Genomic DNA, 19,633 nt, shown 5'->3' on the forward strand with positions numbered 1-19,633 from the left:
ATGCAAACTGCACCAAATAGGTTAGAGCATTATGAGTTTTCACCAGTCTCTAATTATACTAATGCTGCTAATAGCCCCCTACCGCTGTGGTATGTTTCAAATTCGGAATTTGTGCTTCTTCGGAGTAAACACTCTTAAAATATACTGCCTACTTGTATGGATGGCGTGATTTCTGCACCTTGTAATCCTCACTGTTTTATGTAGCATTTCCTTGATCCTGAATTACACACGTATGATTCATTGTCTCTGTATAATGTATGATGTAGAGTGCACTGGTATGAGTAGCTCTATAAAACAAATGAAATGAATGTGAGAGAGAGGCTATAGAGAGATGAGGGGCACGTTGCAGGGTGATAGTGAGGGAATCCATGGAGAAGGAGGTCATTGGAGAGATGGAGGGGAGGCAAAAAAAAAATGAAGCACCGAGCGCAACCAGTGCTAAAGACAGGTACTGTTTCTAGGCAAACATAAATTCAAGGAATCTGAAACTATCACAGCAATGATCATTTTTACATTAAAAACACACCTTAAATTTAACTCCGGAACAAATGTGATGTGTTGACATGGAGGTTGAACTTCTGCTAATGGGCTGGCCCTTTGAAGGATAGTATCTCGGCTCAATAGAAACTGACTATGTATCTTGCTACATCTCCTACAGTTCATATTTATACCACATCTTGTTCTTGAGTTTTGAATAATATTTGAAAATGAAATTTTGAAATCCAGTTACTTATTTCAAAAACCGTCCTTTACTCTCTATCGCATCAAGACCCCATTTGTCTTATTTAGTCTTTAGGACACCATAATGTCTAACTCTGATTAACCTTCTTGTCTCTGTGTACTTAGCGTGGTTTGACTATCTGGAAGCCTGTCTATGGCATGTCTAGAGCATGTCACTGAAAGGAGAGTTTTCTGAATGTGAAATAATCAGGTTATATGTTGCTGTAATTCGCAAATACAGCAAAATCCGCTTTGTAATGAACAATCACAAAAACTGAAAAAAGGCGGGCAGCTCAGTGTTACATCACAACTGACAGTGCTGCATTATGAATGATGAAAAATATATGTGCTGCACCATATTTACAAAGAGTTGTGATTAATGATTTCATTGGCCATGGCGGGTCAAAAAATTACTCTGGCGTACAGATTTACTAAGACTTTGAACCATCACAGTGTGCTGCACACCGCTGTGTTGCTATTTACTTTCCAGCGCAATAAATATTTTGTGTTGCAATTATGCCTTTTTTCTCAATTCATTGAGCAATTTGCACTACTTTGTGTCACTTTGGGTCAATGGGGGGTTGCCATGGTGGATCGATGCGAACACCAATAGATTTTGATGCAAATTCCGATTTATTGAGATAGCCAGCCCAGGCATTGCATGAGAGGCAGGTGCTAACAAGGAGAAATGTTTTCAATTTTCTAAAAAAAACAGCTATGCATTGCATGTGTGCTGCAGTACACAATGCATATCCAATGCATGAGATCCTTTGAGTTTGTCGAGGCATGGGAATTTGTACTGGAAGGGTATACTTCCATTGCAAAACCTGCTCTAAACTGCACACACTGATCACTGTGAGCTGTGCAGCACCCACAGCAGCCATTTAGAGCGCCAGTGCAGGGGATGACAGCAGCAGCAGGCCAATCTTAATAGCCTCTGCTCTTTGTTCTCCCCTCCCTCCACCCTGCACAATGCAGTGCAGAAAATTTGGTTGCTGCCCTTCGTTGGAAAATTGGTAAACCTGGCCCTAATTGTTGTGCCCTGGTGCAAAGGTGTGGCAGCGGGATGCTGCCTAAAATTTGAATTCAAGGTACACCCTCCGTTATGCGATGACAACCACCCATGTGTAAGCCAATGAAAATGTGTAATTCTGTTGATATTAAACTTTGCACATGGGGATATCGTGCAACCCTCCAGTTGCCTATTGTTTGTGCCTGGTTTCATTTGGAGTCCGAATTTCACACAAAGCCAAGTCAGGCTAGCTTAATAGATCTGGCCTTGAATTACATCCTAGGGATTTATGTGCTGTTCCATCCCTGTTGCACCAGATTTGCATTCATTATGTTATGTTACGTTAGCAGGATTTGTAAAGTGTGCTAATGACTGGAGGCATTTAAGTGCTAAAATAAGGGTGTGCCGCCTCAAAACACAAAGCTGTTTGGCATTGCGCTCACTTTCAATTTTCAGTGCATATTTTGTGTGGAGAGTTGATCGATGCTGTCATTTGTGCCACTTTTGTGATGTCCTGTGAAATGCAGAGTAAACCTGGACAGGAGACTTCAGATTTATCTGTTTCTTGAGAACAAACCACGCCGCCTAGTGTCCATTGCAGACAATGCATTTGTACAGAGATCCAGGTTATCAACAGATATCTCACTTCTAGGGGTGGGCGGAATTTGAGTAATCGCGTTACGCAAATCTCCGCAAAAAATCTTCGCAAACACGCAGAAGTTCCGCAAACACGCAGAATTGCTTGTTCGCGATGCTTTTTACCTGTTCGCAATTGCTGTTTGTGTGCTCGGGGGGAAATATCTAGCGAATACGCATTGTGAGAACGTGAACAAGCCAAACATTTCGAGAAGTCGCAGAAAGCAGAATTTTGGGCAATTTCGCGTTCTCCACGGAAAGCGAAATTACCCAAAGTCTGCGAGCGGAACGGAATTTGCGGCCCAGGCCTACTCACTTCCCATCACACTGCCTGTGCTCTAAGTACCATATGCGGCATTCAGTTTGACAGTTATCGCACATAAAGTACACAAAAATGCCATAATGAGTCTTACAGGAAAAAATATATTTTATTTCCACACAGCACAAATAAGCTGATAGTTACAGATCGGCTACAGGTACAGATTTTTTTTCTGCATGGATTTTAAGTAATATAAAAATACAGATGTCACATTTTAAAAGGCAAAAGAAATACTGGTCCAGGTCTTTATATAAAAATACAGTATTTAACAGAAAAAAGGAAAATATATCATAAATAGAAAAAATACACAGGATGGCATGGTCCATTACATATGTATTCTAATGTTAAAGGCATTTAAAAATAAACAGTAACCCATTGTTAGTCTTTCATGAAAAAGGAGAATTACAAGCAAACATAAAGAGGTAGCACGTATTGCACAGGTTGCGGGGTATGAAAAACTGAGGAGCCAGTCATCAAAGTGCTTATACCAGTCTTTGGGTTTCAGCGTTTACCACATCAGAACCACAGTAAATCATTAGGATTTATTGAATTAAACAAAAAAAGTAAAATATATTACTTTTTCAAATCTGGTGGGCTACAAAAGTAAAAGCGCTCAAGCATTTCAATGCAGAGATGAAAGTACTGGGAATGAACATCAAACCTTCAATAAATGCTCTGTAGCACCACACACTCTTCAGGATTGCCCATCCATTGACGTAGAACAGGGGCTTTCAAACTGGGGGGGCCTCAAGTGATTCCCAAGGGGGGGGGCAGGGGAGGGGGGCCACGTTCCGGCCAAAAGAAACATTATGCTGATAACAGATTTGGTTTAAGCTGAAAAAACGGCTGCAGCAGTAAGCCGCTCTGTAATAGGCCATCACTAATATGTCTTTTCATTTATATCCTAGCAGTGAGTATGTGTAAAAAGGAAAGGTACTCCAAATCTTCTTCAAAAGCCCTACCCCTTTCTAATTATCACACTTTGGATACTTGTATGCGTTAGAAAGGCCTGTCTGACCACAATAGTATGTTTGGCAATTATGTATTTGATTGCATTTTTAAAACGGTAACATTGCTCAACTGCAACGTTTAAATAAGAATAGACGTATTTAAAAATTGCCAATTTAATAGAATCATTGTGAAAAATTCTGAGGGGGCCTGTTGATTTATTTTTTTGTTTTCACTGGAGAAGCGCGGCATTATAGGCTGAACATTAACTTATAATGCATTGGTCTTATAGACTGCCGTAGCAAACTATAGCAACCATAAAGGCGTACTATAAGGTTATTTCCCCACCCTAGGCACCAAACAGGAGTATTAATGGCTGCCACTATAGGAAGTTACAGAGCAATTATATCCTCCAGTACTATGAGGGTAGAATGTGTCACAAAACTCTCTGGAGAGACAGTGGTTTAAGAATGAGAAGCTTTCATCAATCTTCCTGCCTCCTTCACTGTTAGGAGCAAATGTACATGCATTTTCAGGAGGAACATACAAATACCCACAAGCTTATGGGCTTGTGGATGTTCACATATCTCTGGAGGTTTCCCTAGCCATTAATGTCCAGAATCCAACCCCCAACTATGAACAATCAAATTAAACAATTCTACCTTTTAATGTATCTGCAGATCTCCCAAACAACACACAAACGTGTGCTATACTGACGGAGTTTATAATGCTCATTACTCCATAGTAAGGCAACAGAAAGCTAGAAACACTATTACTAATCCATGCTTTATTTGGGTCAACCTTTTTATTTTGTTTGCTGAAATATATTTTGGGCTGGCCTTCAGTAAACATTTTTTCAAGTAGAATATCATCTCCTCCTTTCCGAGGGGAGATTTAATTCATGTCTGAAATCCAACTCCAGAGAAACACTTAGGCACCATCATAGTAAATGGATGGAGTTCCTTTAAAACATAACCACAGCTTGAACCATTTGGCATGCACAAGAAAAAAAGTATAACAAAAAAACATAGTGAGGTCTCTAGTGGGGTTGTAGAAGGGTCACATATCTCTACTATTAAAAGCAGATTTACTATTGATTTTGTTTGCCCATAAGGTCAAAGACTCTGATTTACAGGATCAAATCCCGGGGACATCTATGCCCGCAGATGGCAATTAGTACCATAGGAAGCATGGGAGTATGGCAGATATATGTACCTTCACAACTAAAATATATAAATTCACAGTAGGTAGATGTGGAGATTTGGATAGTAAATCTATAATTACCTATATATAACTCCTTTCACAGTATTCTGGTAGTCACTATTTGGGCCATGATATTGTTGCCAGGATGATATTTTTGTCCTCAGTATTCCGACTTGCATCTGTTCGCTTCCGTGTAATGAATAATCTACTTAACTACCAGGGGTAGTGGGTATTATATACTTTTTGACTGACAATGACATTATAAAGGTGCACTATTGTCTCATGGCTAGCCTCTCTATGGCCTGCGTTCTCTGCAGAAAGGTGGGAGGATGATGGAAATTGACAAAAGTAAAAGTGAATTACACTCAGCTCCTACTGCTGCTTTTATAATCCCTGACACCAGGGCCTGACAGGCCTTTGCAGGCATCTGGCGTTTCCCTGGACGGCTGGAAAGGTGGGGGCTGGTTTTGCAGTGGTGAGGGCCGGTTTTGTTACTGGGGGCTGGTTTTGCAGCAGTGCTGCAATATCAGCCCCCAGTAACAAAAGAAGTAGCAGTGCTTCACACTTGCACACCCCCTCCAAAATCGCCCTAGCCGGAGTGGGCTAGTCTGACATAAGTGCCAGGGCTGCTTTTAGTTTCCAGTCCGGCCCTGTCTGACACCATGGATAACACGTACAACACAAGGGGTATAAAACATTAAGCCAGTTTAACAACTGCAACCTCACTACCCAAATTGATGCCCTTGTCATGAACCAAGGGCGGGTACTAGTGGCCCCCACAGGGCAAAAGATGGTGGTAACAACAGAACACTGGGGTGGTTTACTAAGATTTTACGCTGTAGTTGCATCACAAAGGGTGCAGCAGATCGGTAGAAAATCTTTTTTTCCTATTTATTTTCCAGTGCTAAACCTGTTTACCATTTGAAATATTGTGAAAGTAATGCGAAGCAGCACATAGTGATGCTTTGCATTTCTTAGCGCCAAGGGGGCGTACCTTGCTTGGTGCATGGGCGTTCCCATGCAACCACCCAAGGTTTCTGTTGGTAAACCCAATTCACTAAACAAAGTACACAGAGTTTAGCATCAGAAAACTGCGCCCTTTTTAAAGTAGACACAAGGAAGGAGAAATGCTTTCATTTCTCTTTCCTTTTCCAACTTTGTACATTTGCTGCACTGTGAAGCACACATACAAGGTCGGAAAAGGGTTGAAGTCAGTCTATACATGAAATTTTGTACTGGAAGGTTACCCTTCCAGTACAAAACCTATCCTAGACTCACGGAGACACCCTTGCACCGTGGCGCAAAGGTGTCTCCGTGGAGCACGGCAGCTGATTTCCACACCGGCACTAGGGAGACAGGAAGAGAGTGCCATATGTCAGTAAATTCGGCAATTTCCTGCTCTCTCCTTCTCACGCAACATTTATAGCTGCTGCACCGTGCTGTGTGAGAACCTAGTAAATCTGGCTCTTCGTGTTTAGAGCAGCCAACCTATCTTGCTATTAATGAACTAATAGACTATTCTTTCTTGCAGCTTGATGACAAATCAAGATACTGAGACAAAAGCTATAGGGATTGCAGCTGCTGTTGTGAGTTAATACAAATATCAGGGCTTCATCCAAAAATAACCGAGGGGAGGGACGACAAAGATACATTCACATTCTGTAAATTAATTTCTGAAGAGGATTGAACTTTAAAGATAATTCTTCCCCTCGTTCATTCTGTCTTATAAATTTAATTTATAAGAAATATCATCTGGTGCAGTATCTGGCAACAACTTTGAAAGTTATAGCAAAAGCAGATGAAGGTATATGCGGCCTTGGGAAGAAAGTCCTAACAGGAAAAGAATGTTACTAGATGCTGTGCATGGAGCTTAAGTTACATTTTCATAACCGGGTCACCACAATAATTTATGGTATTATTTCTTGGAAATAAAGATCTGCATCAATGGACTTTATGTCTAGCAATAACTTCAAAAATATGACTTACTGGATGTGAAGTAGCCTGGAAATTGTGTGGATGCATATTGTGGGTTGAATAGGCGAAGACCGCTTATAAGATGTAAAACTTTCATAGACTACCCTTTAACAGGACCCCTGGTCCAAACAGAATGGCAAATACATTGTCAGAGTAGCTCTACATGCTTAAAGCCTAATCTTGAGAAAGGCCATAAAACATCAATAAAGTTTATATATACAGATGCTCGCAAGGAATAGTATTCATGCGCAACATATCAGAAGTGAGACTGAAAAACGCTCACGGGAAACTTTGTAAGTACAGAGGTGAAACACTTAAACAAAGATTCCATTCTGAATCATAATGCGATGGGGGTAAATAAAAGCCTGAAAGTATATCTACATGCATATACACACATATATCTATGCAGAATTTCCTTTTTGGAAGCTATGTCTGGCAAACTCCCCAAAATGGATTTACTCTTGTCAGTGAAGGAGGTGCAACCTGAAAGCTTGTGACACACGGCTTACAGGTCTGGGGCCAACAGAACAAGAACGTTAAGACAAAAACATTAAGTTATTTGAAACACCGTGACCTCATGAAAACTGACAGCAGAAGCAGAATCCTGGAAATGGAGGAAGGACTGGCGAAAACTAATGAACAACTTTGATTTAATGTTTTAAAAAGCATTCACCTATGGTGAAATTTTTAGATATGATCAGTAGCGGCCCATGGAGGGAGTTCCGTGGGGCGGTGAGGTAAGACAGGGGAGGGGCAGGGTGGGGGTAGTAAACATCGGAATATGGATGAATGGAGTTAAAGCAAATAATTAAATAAATAAAACGAATTCCGTTGCCCGCGCTGTATTGCAAAATGCGATATGCAGCGTGCGCAACGCAATTCGTTTTATTTATTTAATTATTTACTTTCCTCCGTTCATCCATATTCCGGTGTTTACTACCCCCCACCCTGCCCCTCCCTCGTCCCGCCTCACCGCCCCACGGAAGACCCTTCACGGGCCTCTACTGGATATGATTAGACGTAACATAGAAAAATCTAAAATATTATTGTGATTCTAGGGTGAAATGAGCGAGAGTCAAATAATCATTGGGGTTTATGCAATTCTAGGTGCTGAAAAGAGGTTAGAAAGCTACTTATAGGATACCATACCACTGAAAAGAAAAATCAAACAGATAAGATGCAAAAGGAACCACCAATCTTGGTTATGCACGCCTCCATGTTTGTTTTTAATAGTGTATGAAGATAGTGTTTACATGCTGTCTGTACAGCAGCAGCTAGATTCCGAAGCATAGAACAAGTCATTTTCTCCCATCACTCTATTTATATACATCTGATGTTTCATGGCTTTGTGAACGGAACTGGCACAATGTCAATGTCCCAGTAAGAGCTCAGATTGGGGCATGCCTTAGTGAATCAGCCTGAAAACATCCACGCCCTTATTAGTAAAAGTGCAAAGAAGGCACCGTCTTTTCAATTTCTACGAATTGTAAATACCTATTCCAAGAATGTTCCTATTTTATATGTTTTGGGTCCAATTCACAGAGGCATGTTGGAGTCTGTTAAGGAGTACTATATGCATTCCTCAGTGCCTTTGTCATTAGGTCCCACAGAGCACGTGAGTGCATCCTTATGACTACTGAACATAAACAGAGTTGCTGGACCTGATTGCATTGCTATAGTGAATATGGTCACCCCTCTATGATAACTGCATGCAGCAGAATACATGGATTATTTATGATAGCTACAACAGTTGCAGGATATCATCTGACTGCAGTTGAATGAGATCAACTTCCAAACAAGGCAACAGAGTGAGACTGTTTCCCATGTTGGAGACTTGTGGACTGGAGGACAATGATATACGTTAACTTTGGTTCCCCGTCGATCCACATCGACCCGCTTCCATATTCCACACACCACTTGCGTTGAAGTCAGTGTGTGCAATGCAGGCTGATGTATGCTGCTGGCTCTTCAGACAGAGACATGACCACAACTACACCTCCCATCTGAAAAGAGACCTGTGACTCAACTCATTCCATTCCAAAGCTGGACCAGATGGACGGAGTGCTTGCTGTTAAGTGTGCTCACTCCTGGGCTTGTATCTCTGGAAATGTCTTGAAATGTGCTAGTTCTGGCTCTAAGGAAAACAAGAACACTATCCAATACTGGAAACTTGATCAACCCTGTCTAAAGAAAGAAAACCTGAAAATTCTTCCTCGTGACAAACACTGCAATCAAATATTTCAGGTATCAACACCTAAACATAGAGCTGAAAACTTGAGGCCAGTCTGGGACTGTGCAAATCTAAGAACTCCCCAATAATCAGATCGACCCGGAGTCTACTCCATAGTTCGAAAATATCTGCTTGTACCACAGTGACTAGACCCCTGCTTTTCCTGCCGTACTGAGGGTATCTATTGTTCTGTGAGGGGGCAGAGAGCATGAAAAAGGGGAGCATGGCCATTTGCATTATTGTAATACCCCCACTAATTTTTCAGAGTGAAAGAACTCTGGTTCATCAAGACACCCCTATACCTCAGAGCAGGGCCCCCTTTTTCCTTTTCACCAACATTTGTTTTCATACATTCCATTTTTAACACATTATTTTAAGTGCCGCCTTGATAGAACCTATTCTGGTACAAATTCCACGTGAAATGCATTGAGGGATAATTCATACAGCGATGTGGAAGCCTCACCATTACACTGGTCCCCTGTGGCCTCCATCCTTAACTTCACAGCATATTTACTCTGCTCCCCCTGACCACCTCCCTTTAGTCTCAATTGCCACCTGTACTTTCATTTGTCTTTACCAAGACGTTCATTATGTCTTAAGTGTCCACCATCTTCTCTAACTTACTTCTGCTTCTACAGTCCTTCAGTCTACATACTACATTGCTTACCATTTCCTCAAGTTCTCCCACTTGACTATCTTTATTCAAACATCCAAGCATCCAAGTCATGCAAGCAGAGCTCCAGTTTAGGGGATATGCATGAATAATGGCACAGAGTCCAGTCAACAAGTGTTCTGTAAACAAGAAAAAAAGGTCACAGAGCCACACATTGATCTGATCTGCAAATCCATCTCTTAGAGGCGGAGACGCATCATCTCATTTTCTAGAGTTACACAGCTTTTCTGTAAGAGACGTCATCACCTAGGGAGAAGATACTAGAGGAAAGAAAAGAATCAATCTCCTATAGACTTTTATTTTCTCTCAGAGTTGGATACAGGCCAAATGCCCCAAACATAACCAACACAGTATTTTTCTGCGCTGGACATTTTGTGGGTTCACTGGGACAAGGAATGTTCTGCTTCGTGTGTTTACTGCTATGGGGCACAGGGAGCTGAGAAGGCTGCAGATCGGAAAGGCTGGTTGCATAGAGATGAGGCAACCTATACAGCAACACCACCTGCTTCTCCCACACAACCTGGTGAAGGAGGATGTGTGATCTAGCGTGATGCCATGCACAGGACGCTGGGTCAAGCACAAATAGACTTAGATGTCAAGAAATACTAATTGTCTCCAATCACATCTGATCAGTAGCACCACGAAGGCATGACAAGATCGAATTATCTGAGCCCTTGTTGTAGAGGGTGCTGCACAGTTCAGCCCCTTGGGGTTGGGCATTTAATTGATAACCTTGCACTTTGTAGGTTAAATTAGTTCAGTTCTATGGAGTGAGTGCGAATTATGCCTTCGACCCTCAAATTCAGATGTCTGATTTGTGTACGGTTGGCCATTCTAAAGCCTAAAAATGGAGGACAGCTGCAATTACTTAGTCACACAAAAACTACTTTCTATACTTAAGGGCTGAACAGTCCAAATCAAGATATGACAGGCCTGCTAGGCAGTCAGTCACACTGTAGGATTGGCCAATAGCAAAAGATATTAATTAATGGCAGCCAGTTACCCTTGTCTTGCCCTTTGGTACTCTTGACAGTGTTCTTGCTACCCCCAATCTCAAGGGTCAAGAATGCAGCGAAGGAACAGAAAACAGACATGGTTTAAAAAGCCCCTTTGTCTTTCTGCAATGTCTTGCTTTTTCCTGAACCGCTCAAGTAAATAGGAGAATCGTTGACCTATGATGCCATCGTGGGTCAAAGTGCGAACAAAGAAATCTGCAGTACCTGTGCTGATTTCATTAGATGGACTCACCTGCTGTTACTACGCCATTGCAAGGAAAGAAAGTGGCAAGTCTGCCCCATTTACGGTGAGGTAATCCTACAAAATAGGACTGCCACACCGTAGTAGTGTGCTTCTCCAAAAATGTACAAAGGAGCACACTCCGAATGACTTTACCAATGGTAGAGAAATACAGTAAATTACTGAACGGAGTTGTTCATATCAATTTTATGAAATTGTCATTAAACTGTTTCTTTCGTTATGGTGTGTGAAATTATGTTTATGATATAAATAAACCCATGTATATTGACTCAAAAGCAACTGTATCTTGTGTTTTGTTTTTGTGGTCCCTCCTATATTTACTTTTTGGTATTAAATTACTGTTAGCTAAGCTTTTTAAAAAAATAATTCTCATGTCAAAAAACGTAATCCGATGTTGCATAGCTATGCAAAAGCTAACTACGTTAAATTCACACACCATGCATCACAAGTAACACTGATAGACTGATGTAGCACAGCCATGGTCTGTGGGGGAGGAAACCCCGTTGGGCATTTACCCACAGTCCAAATTTCCAACGCTCCAGTCCCTTCAGTTCTGTACCTGTGTTGCAGTAATAATAATTATTTGACAACTGACAGAACTGTTTCCAATTTCAGTGATTTTGCCCATACCCTACTGACAACTCCTGTAGCTCTTTGTAGAATTAAATGCAATCAGTTTACATTGGGTTTCGGTGGTTATCACTTGGGTTCCTGTGTGATGCCTTCAAGGACAATGTTGAGTGATAAAACACTCCTTAAATGCAGTAACCTCATTAATACATCTGGTGGGCCTCTTTGGATAAAGAGAATCCTAGAGGAACAACAAAAGAACAGAAGCCTAGAGTTATGTGTGCCTTAAGCCAACAGTTCTAAGGGGAGAGATTCAAGATTATAAACATCTATATGCTAGAGCAATGAATGCATGGGCAACAATGTTCAGGAGAAAATATTCCTCAGACAAGAGGTTACCACATGACACCATAAGGTGACTCATGCGCAAGGGTTTAGGTTTAATAACACTTAACTTCTTAGTTGCCATGTTTCTAGTCACTCACAATCATACAGCTAAAGCCACTGGGACTCAGAGTGATGCCAGAAACACAAGCATGTGTTAAACTTCTAAGTGTTATCGAGAAATCAGACTTCTAGTTTAGACAGCTTCAATGGCATCATGTCCGCTATCATGAGGACAAGTCAAAATAATTCCTTCACGGGAAAAGCTAAGCACAGAACATCCTTCAAGCGAAGGAGACAGAGATATAATGAAGTATTTTAAAATTATATGCCAGGATTTTTCAATGGGCTCATGCTCTTCAAAGCAACAAAAAAATGTATAACCATCCATTTCCTAAGTCATATGGCAGAACATCCAAAGGACCGTGCAACAGGTATGGCGGCTGCTGAATACTTAAAGAAAAACAAATGCATGCTCCGGTGAAGTTATGCAAAATATTTTCTTGTGTGCCTAACGCATTTGTGAACAGACCCAGCGCCAGGTTTGTGTTTTTTAGAGTTATGCATTTTTAAAGCCGACTGGGCGCGACCAGTTTTACAGGATCACTTTCTAGGGTTCTGTCTTTTCTTTCTACTCAGCAGCTCAGGCAGAAAGTCCTTGAGAGTAACTGACGGTCAAATAATAACAAACCTCAAGATGCCGAAAAATAACAAATGTGTAAAAGAAGAAACCGGAAATAAACAGGTACAGAAAAACTAAGATCTCCCTTTCGTTTTTCGCATAAAGGGACATTTAGGGACAGACACACTTTATCTGCCCAACCGATGATAAAGGACAAGAAAGAAGTCAAAGGTTAAAGGTGAAAACTAGCCATATTTGAAATACCTGACTCACAATAGTAGATGGACTTGTTTGATGTACCAAACAGGATAGAAGTGCTGAGCAACGGTAAAGCAAATAGCTCTTAGCTTAAAAAAAACGGAGCTATTGGCTTTGCCACTGCTTTTTAGCATTGATATGTGAATGCACACGCAAGAATCATAAATGCATGCATTGAGAAGAATGCACATGCATCATCATGCAAGGCGGGAATTCTTTAATTTACCATCTTAACATGGCGGATGGGCATGCTAACACAGTAAATTAAAATGTTTAAAAAAAGAAATCTGCATGGCGAGAAAAAGAAAGGGAGCGGCCTGGCAGGACTTCGCAGTTGCCAACCCTTATTAAAACAAAAAATAAATAAAATGTAAAAATGTTGAGGCGTGGAGGGCACTTAGAGAGGTATCACTGGGGGAGGGGGAAGGACTGAGAAGAGGGAAACATAAAAAACCAGAAGAAGTGCAATGGGGAGCAGGGTGGGATCATCTGGGGCTTCAGGTAAGAGTGTGAAGGTGTGGGACCGTCTGGGAGACAACAAGGTAACACATGCACTCCCACAGAGTGTTCAGTGACAAAGGAAAAAAAAATCCCCTCATGTATGCTGTGGAAGAATACAATTCAGTAAGTCAGAAAGAACGCCACGTGACAGAAATTCTCCTGGGGAGGACACACATAAGGAGAGGAATGTCATTGTATTAGGAGGGGGAAGTAAGATAGAACACAAAGCAATCCAACCATGAGTAAAGTCATACCACAAAACCCACTCTAAGCACATGTTATGTATTGAAAACAGCATGTGCTGCTAAAAGACAGGCATCTGAGGCCTCTGTGGCCAAGACATAAAAAAACTGAATTTTACAAACCTGGAAGTAACACTGCCTCTATTGGCAATGTGAAGCAGGGATCAGTAGGGAGGAATTATTTTTTGAAATGAGGAAGATGAGTGTCAGCTGATGCTTCCTAAGTTATACGTTAATATTTTTTAATTTAATGATCATGTTTTCAGTTTACTTAAGATTGTGTTCGTTGCCGAGTAATGATTCTCTTTTAAATAAATCTAATAAGACCGCAGTTTGATTTCGACTGCAGATCAACAGGACATGATGAGATTATGAGATTCAACTGGAATAAAGTTACATTTTACAAACTGAAAAATCCTTTTCATTATTGTGGATTGTAAAACCCATTTTTTATAGTGGCTTGTTAAACCCATTTTTATAGTGGATTGTTAAACTTATTTTGGGGATTTGTAAAAACAAACTCTACAAGAATCTATAGGGTGGATAGATCACATCCACCGAGGTGGGCTGCACCACATAGTACTCTTTAACAGCGAATACTCGAGCAGTCCCAATGGAGGGCCACTTAAGGGCCCATACCGTATACATATTTACCGAAAGCTGGTATTAAATGTCAAGTAATGGTTTATTTGTAAATGGACCATCCAGTGGGACTGCAATTTAATTTTTCACTGTTTCTCACTCAGGAACACCATTTTCAAGGCTTTTCTTTCAAGCAACAGCACCTAGGAAGCTGGGTCTTCGACCTGCACTTTTTCCTAGCATAGAACCTGCCAATGGCTAAGACGTCTCTGCTTTTAGTTCTGTCCATGAGTATCTTGGATAACTGAACCGTTCTGAATATCATGTCAGTTGGTTGGAACCACAAAGCTCCAACTCTTGCCAGCCTTCATATTAATTATTGGTTTTGGTAGCATGTCATGTGGGATCGTCAGCCGATTACTGAACATAGCATTCTGGGACTTGTAGTTTTTACTTTTAATACTGTAAGCTATGAATTACCAATCCCAGCATGAAAAGCTGAACGGGCTGAATGAACTGCATAGGACACAGGGTCTCCTCTCACCTAAGCATCATAAAAATAAAAAGAAGATAGCATACATTGATTCTGACAGGTGTGGGCTGCCTAATCAGTGTCCCTGTACGTATGTCCAGTTTGCAGATCGTCTGTTGTTACAGAGAGCTTTGTGATCTAGTGAAAGCTTGTAAGTCCAATGGTAAATAAGTGAATCAATGCCCCAGTTTGAACCAAGCCTCTGAAGATGGAAATGCAAATCAAAAGACATAAAGATACGGGATAACATGATAATATGATGAATTATGATGGGAATGCTTTTACTTAAAAGGCAAGTAACTGCAGTGGAATGAACCATGCCCTGCTCAAATCATCAGAGCAAGGTGAAATGTCAAGTCGTGCGACTGATGCATCAAATGTACTGCTATATAATTGTCATTACAGTATGCGAATGCAACCCACAAATTTGCTTGTTCACTTTTGTACTTAAAAATATATATTTCTTTAAAATTGTACAGCTTCTGCCGTTCATGCTCCGTTCTCCAGCTCAGTTCAGGATGCACAATACAAGAGACAAAGGTAACACAAAAGTACATTTAAAATAGGATCCAGTTTAAGTACAATAGAAGCTAAGTGTGTTACAAATATAATTCTTACAGTGGTTGTTTAGTTGTCGCTTTATCTTTCATTATACAGTATAAATATAAATGTATATATTTATGTATATGCGGAAATAAAGTATTGCATACATTATAATATGGGTTAATATCATTTGAATACATTATTTACACAAAAAGAATGCATATATCTTCATTATCAGTTGATATGGCGCCCTCCCTCAATTGTTAAAAGTGCAAGAAATGCTGAAAACCATGATGACGTCAGTCAAAAGAAAGAAGCCCTCACTATTTCCCCCCGGTAAGTCTCGTGTCGAGTCTGCAAACGGTGAGTGGTTATGTTGGTGGAGGCTTCTCATACCGCAGCATCAGGCTGAAGGAGCGAGCGAAGTTGTTGGCCAGGGTGCAACTGTGATTCTCCTCCGCCAGAGGGAGCAGGAAGGCCAGGAGCAGCAGGAGCAGCAGCAGCAGCTGAAGCGGTAGGGCGGCACAGCACACTCGATACAGAAAAGAGCATATGCCGGGAGCCTTCTGTCAACAGAGGAAATAAACATTCAGTTGGTCATCATGCAGAACAGGCAGTGGCAGCCTGTGCAGGTAAGCGCGGTGTGGTGGTCAGGGGGTGGGAGTGTGGAAGTGACAAACGATGGAATAGGGAAAATAAAATAAATAAATAAATAAAACCACTTACCTTGCGCTCACCGCATCGCCAATGCGGCAAGTTCAAGGTAAGTGGCTTTATTTATTTTATTTTCCCTATCTCGTTGTCTGTCGACTTCCACGCCCCCATCCCACCCCATCGTGCTTACCTGCACGGGCAACAACTGAGCACAGGTAAAAGAGGATCACAACATTTTGTGCGATAATTTCAGCTTTCAGGCAAGAGAACATCGGCAGTAACATCTTAAGGATTCGTGAAGCCAGGCCAACATATATTTTCGGGACCCCTGGCTGGAACAACGTTAAATTAATTACCCAGTGTATACTCATGCAAACCTTCTTGAGGCCAAACAACATTGAACTATATGTTAAACATTTAGAAACAGGAACACGCAAAAACAGCCGAAAGCTCAAGCTGACTGGTATTTGCCAGCCAAACAGTACTAAAAGACATTTGAGCAAGAAATGGTAAAGACACTTCTTTTTGAGTTTGAATGCAGATTTTTTTTACTTGCACCAGCAACATTTTATGTGGAATTTAGTATCTAACTAGCTTGGTACTCCCTTTGTAGGATAAATATGCTAAGGGTGACTTTTAATATATTTAGTAGAGTAGTGCAAGGTATTACAATTAAATACACGCACACAGCACTTGAAATTGTAGCTTTAGCTGCCAAATATATAAAACTCCCTGCAGCCCTTTCACCAGTGGCATTCTTTCTGCAACACTGAAGATCAAGGTGCTGGTCTGAGGATTTTCACCATTCCATTGGTTAAATCTAACATTTTTCTCCTAATTTATTTTCCCCTCCATGTCCCTCTTCTCCTCTTTATGTGTGTGCTTCCCTTGTTTTACCTGTGTCGCTGTTGAATAAGGGAAATGGACCAGGACAGGATACCAAAGATGGACAAAGACATAAAGAGAATAGTATAGTGAGAGAAGTGATGGGGAGTGAGAAGATGGTTGAGGTAGCAATGATTTAAGAAGATATGTGAGGTAGGATGAGAGTTAAGTAAACAGAGAATGGTAAGGTAGCTAGATGGAGAGGTAGAAAGAGAAAGGTGTAGGTAGAGAAAGAGGTACAAAATAGGTAAGGCTTCAGAGTGCAATAAATAGAGATAGAAATGGGGAGAAGGAGTACAGTCCTTCAAGGGATGAGGATGAGAGAGAGGGAATGTAGGAAATCAGGTGAATAGGAGGGAGGTAAAGGCAGTGAGAGGTAGACAGATGCACAGAAACTGGAGGAAAAACAAAGATGCAAGAAAGAGAGAGAGAGCAAAATGAGAAACAGGATTAAAAAAGGAGTCAGGTAAAAAGTATTGGAGAAGAAACCAAGGTAGAGTGAGGTGTGAAGGCTAGACAGAGAAATGTGGTGTAGAGCAAAAACCTGAAGTTGAGAGACAAATGTAAAAGAGTGATGAGGTTTATACAGGTGTATATGAGTTTTATACATAGGTAGAGAGTTCTAAGAGGAAGAGATGTTGAGGTAGAGAGTTCCATAAAGAGGGTGAGAGAAATAGTTATGGTGGAGGGGATGAGATGAGATGAAATAGAGAAGGTGGTCCAGTGAGAAAGGTATTTGCATGAGAGAGAGAGAGGGGGTAGTTAAAGATAGAGAAAAAGGTGGTGGAGAAAGAGAAATATGGGTAGCCAGGAAGCAGTAAGATATTTAGAGAGGTGAAGGAAAGGGAACAGAGGTAGAATTAGAGAAAAGTGGGGGAAGGGTGGAAAGGTGAGGCAGTGAACTAATAGTGAGGCAAATTAAGAAGTTAGATAGCAAGAGAGGGAGCAGTGGTATAGAAAGAGATGAGGCGGTGAGGGAGGAGTGTGGTACAGTAAGAAATAAAGAGGTGAAGGGGAGTAGTGAGGTAGAAGACAGGCTGAGTGACAGGTAGAGAGAGGCAAGGTAGGTAGCAGATACATGGACAGTGAGAGGTGAGGCAAAGATAGAAATGAGGTTGTTTAAGAAGAGAAGTAGATGGAGAAGAAAGAAATGAAGTCAGATTAAAAAAGAGAGCAGTGGCGTATCGAGGGAGAGATAAGTTAAAGAGTTAATGAAGAGAGACGGGATCAAGAGTGATAGATAAAGATGCAGGCACCATGAGTGAAAGAGAGGGGAAAGGCCTTGAGAGAGAGGTACATGGAGATGAAGTCAACTGAGGTATACTGAGAGAGATGACATGTGGGCAAAGGTGAGGTAGTGAGAGCTGAGAGAGAGAGTATGAAGATGCATAAAGAAGAAAGGATAGAGAAAAGGAAAGGTTAAGAGAGAGGGTTAAGTTTCAAGATATGAGGGGAAGTAAGGAGGGAGAAACGTCAGAAAGATTATTTTTCAAGTGAATTGCCACCACCTGCCTGAGACTGCGAGGGTTAAGGCTGGGCAGGCCAAGCATGCACACCAAGGGGCAGATTTATTATTGTATGGTACAGCACAAATCAGCGCAGAAACCAAAGTTGCTGCGCTGCATTAGTCAATGGGGAATAAGCAGTGCAGATCGATATTATTAATAGCTGCTTGCTACTGCCCAGTATTTAGGCAAAAATAGGCTGTCACCATGCATGACCAGTGCTTAATTTGAGCCAGTGATTTCTCGTGCTCAGCACTTAATTGTCAGCAATGGCTCTAGTGACAGTCCTCCACATGGTGGCTCTGTCTGAGATGTGCATAACTGTGCTTATTAACTCCTTTACCGCTGCGCAAATTCTGCCGAGATGCGGGAGTCTTGAAGAGTGGGCGGGGCCGCGTCGACCAACGGACGTGCGCAGCACTACCAAGGTAGTGCTCGCGACGGCCGTTGGCCGATGCGCGCAGCAAAGGGGTTAAGTCAAATTCCATTGAAAGTGGATAATACCAGTCTCTCTCACCATTATTATAGATTTGTGTGGCCTGAAATAGTCGGAATTGTCTCACTTGTAGGAGTGCGACAGTTAGGTGTTATGTTGGTACTGTTATTGGCAGCGCTGGCAGGGGCAATGCATGGTGCAGGCTGCTGTGGCCTTTCAAGAAGGGACCTGGCATTTAGTTTTTTATAAAATAAGCACTGCTTATGAAAGCAGGCACCACTATGTGATTAAGTCACATATTAGGAAATACATGAGATGTAACACTGCATATTGATTTTTTATTGTCACAATCTGTACTAATACATGTGATATGCTAATAATTGGAATCTCCATTATCGTTTGTCAGTATTACATTGAATACATGCACACCTTCTGTTTATCAAGAAATATGGACTGATTAGCATCTTGTTTTGTTTTTAGACCCCTGAAGAAGAGTCCATGGAGAGACCCGAAATGCATTGGGTTGTAAAATCTATGGATTGCATATAATTGGAAGTTCACATAATGTCCGTTGGATTCAATTAATTCAATAAAAATCGATTGCTTTCTGAAAATAAAGAAGTGATGAAGCATTGAAAAGAAATGGCTTGCAATCTTTATTGAACAATTGGCATCATAAATATCGATAAGGAACCCTAGAGGTTTTCCTGAAAAAGTGTGTACATTCATCAGCGAAGGGCTTACCTGACAGGACCATGATTATAATTTTGGGATGAAGACGTGGCTCGCTCGTCAAACACCAAGTATTACAAGCCTTAAGAAAACAGTTTCTTTCCCGCTTTCTCTCATCTATTGCCACGCCTCAGAGTCCTGCCCTAGCCATAAAGCAGGGACACACCCCAATAAAAAGGCCAAATCATGAAATAACAAGGACATGATCAGCTATT

The 19,633-nt window shown here is 41.2% G+C and overlaps 1 protein-coding gene across 3 annotated transcripts in view; it reads right to left on the minus strand.

Moving 5' to 3' along the window:
- Positions 1-14,918: 14,918 nt before the first annotated feature.
- The window catches only part of SYNE3 (spectrin repeat containing nuclear envelope family member 3), a 401,530-nt gene continuing 396,815 nt past the window's right edge, over positions 14,919-19,633 (minus strand). For all 3 annotated transcript variants that reach the window (XM_078660113.1, XM_078660115.1, XM_078660114.1), the window contains one exon: positions 14,919-15,772. In XM_078660113.1, coding sequence (XP_078516239.1) covers positions 15,578-15,772 — 195 coding nt within the window. In that variant the 3' untranslated portion in view covers positions 14,919-15,577. The remainder of the gene's footprint in view (positions 15,773-19,633) is intronic.

The sequence above is a fragment of the Lissotriton helveticus genome, chromosome 9, assembly GCF_964261635.1.
Source record: "Lissotriton helveticus chromosome 9, aLisHel1.1, whole genome shotgun sequence".
Lineage (NCBI taxonomy): Eukaryota > Metazoa > Chordata > Amphibia > Caudata > Salamandridae > Lissotriton > Lissotriton helveticus.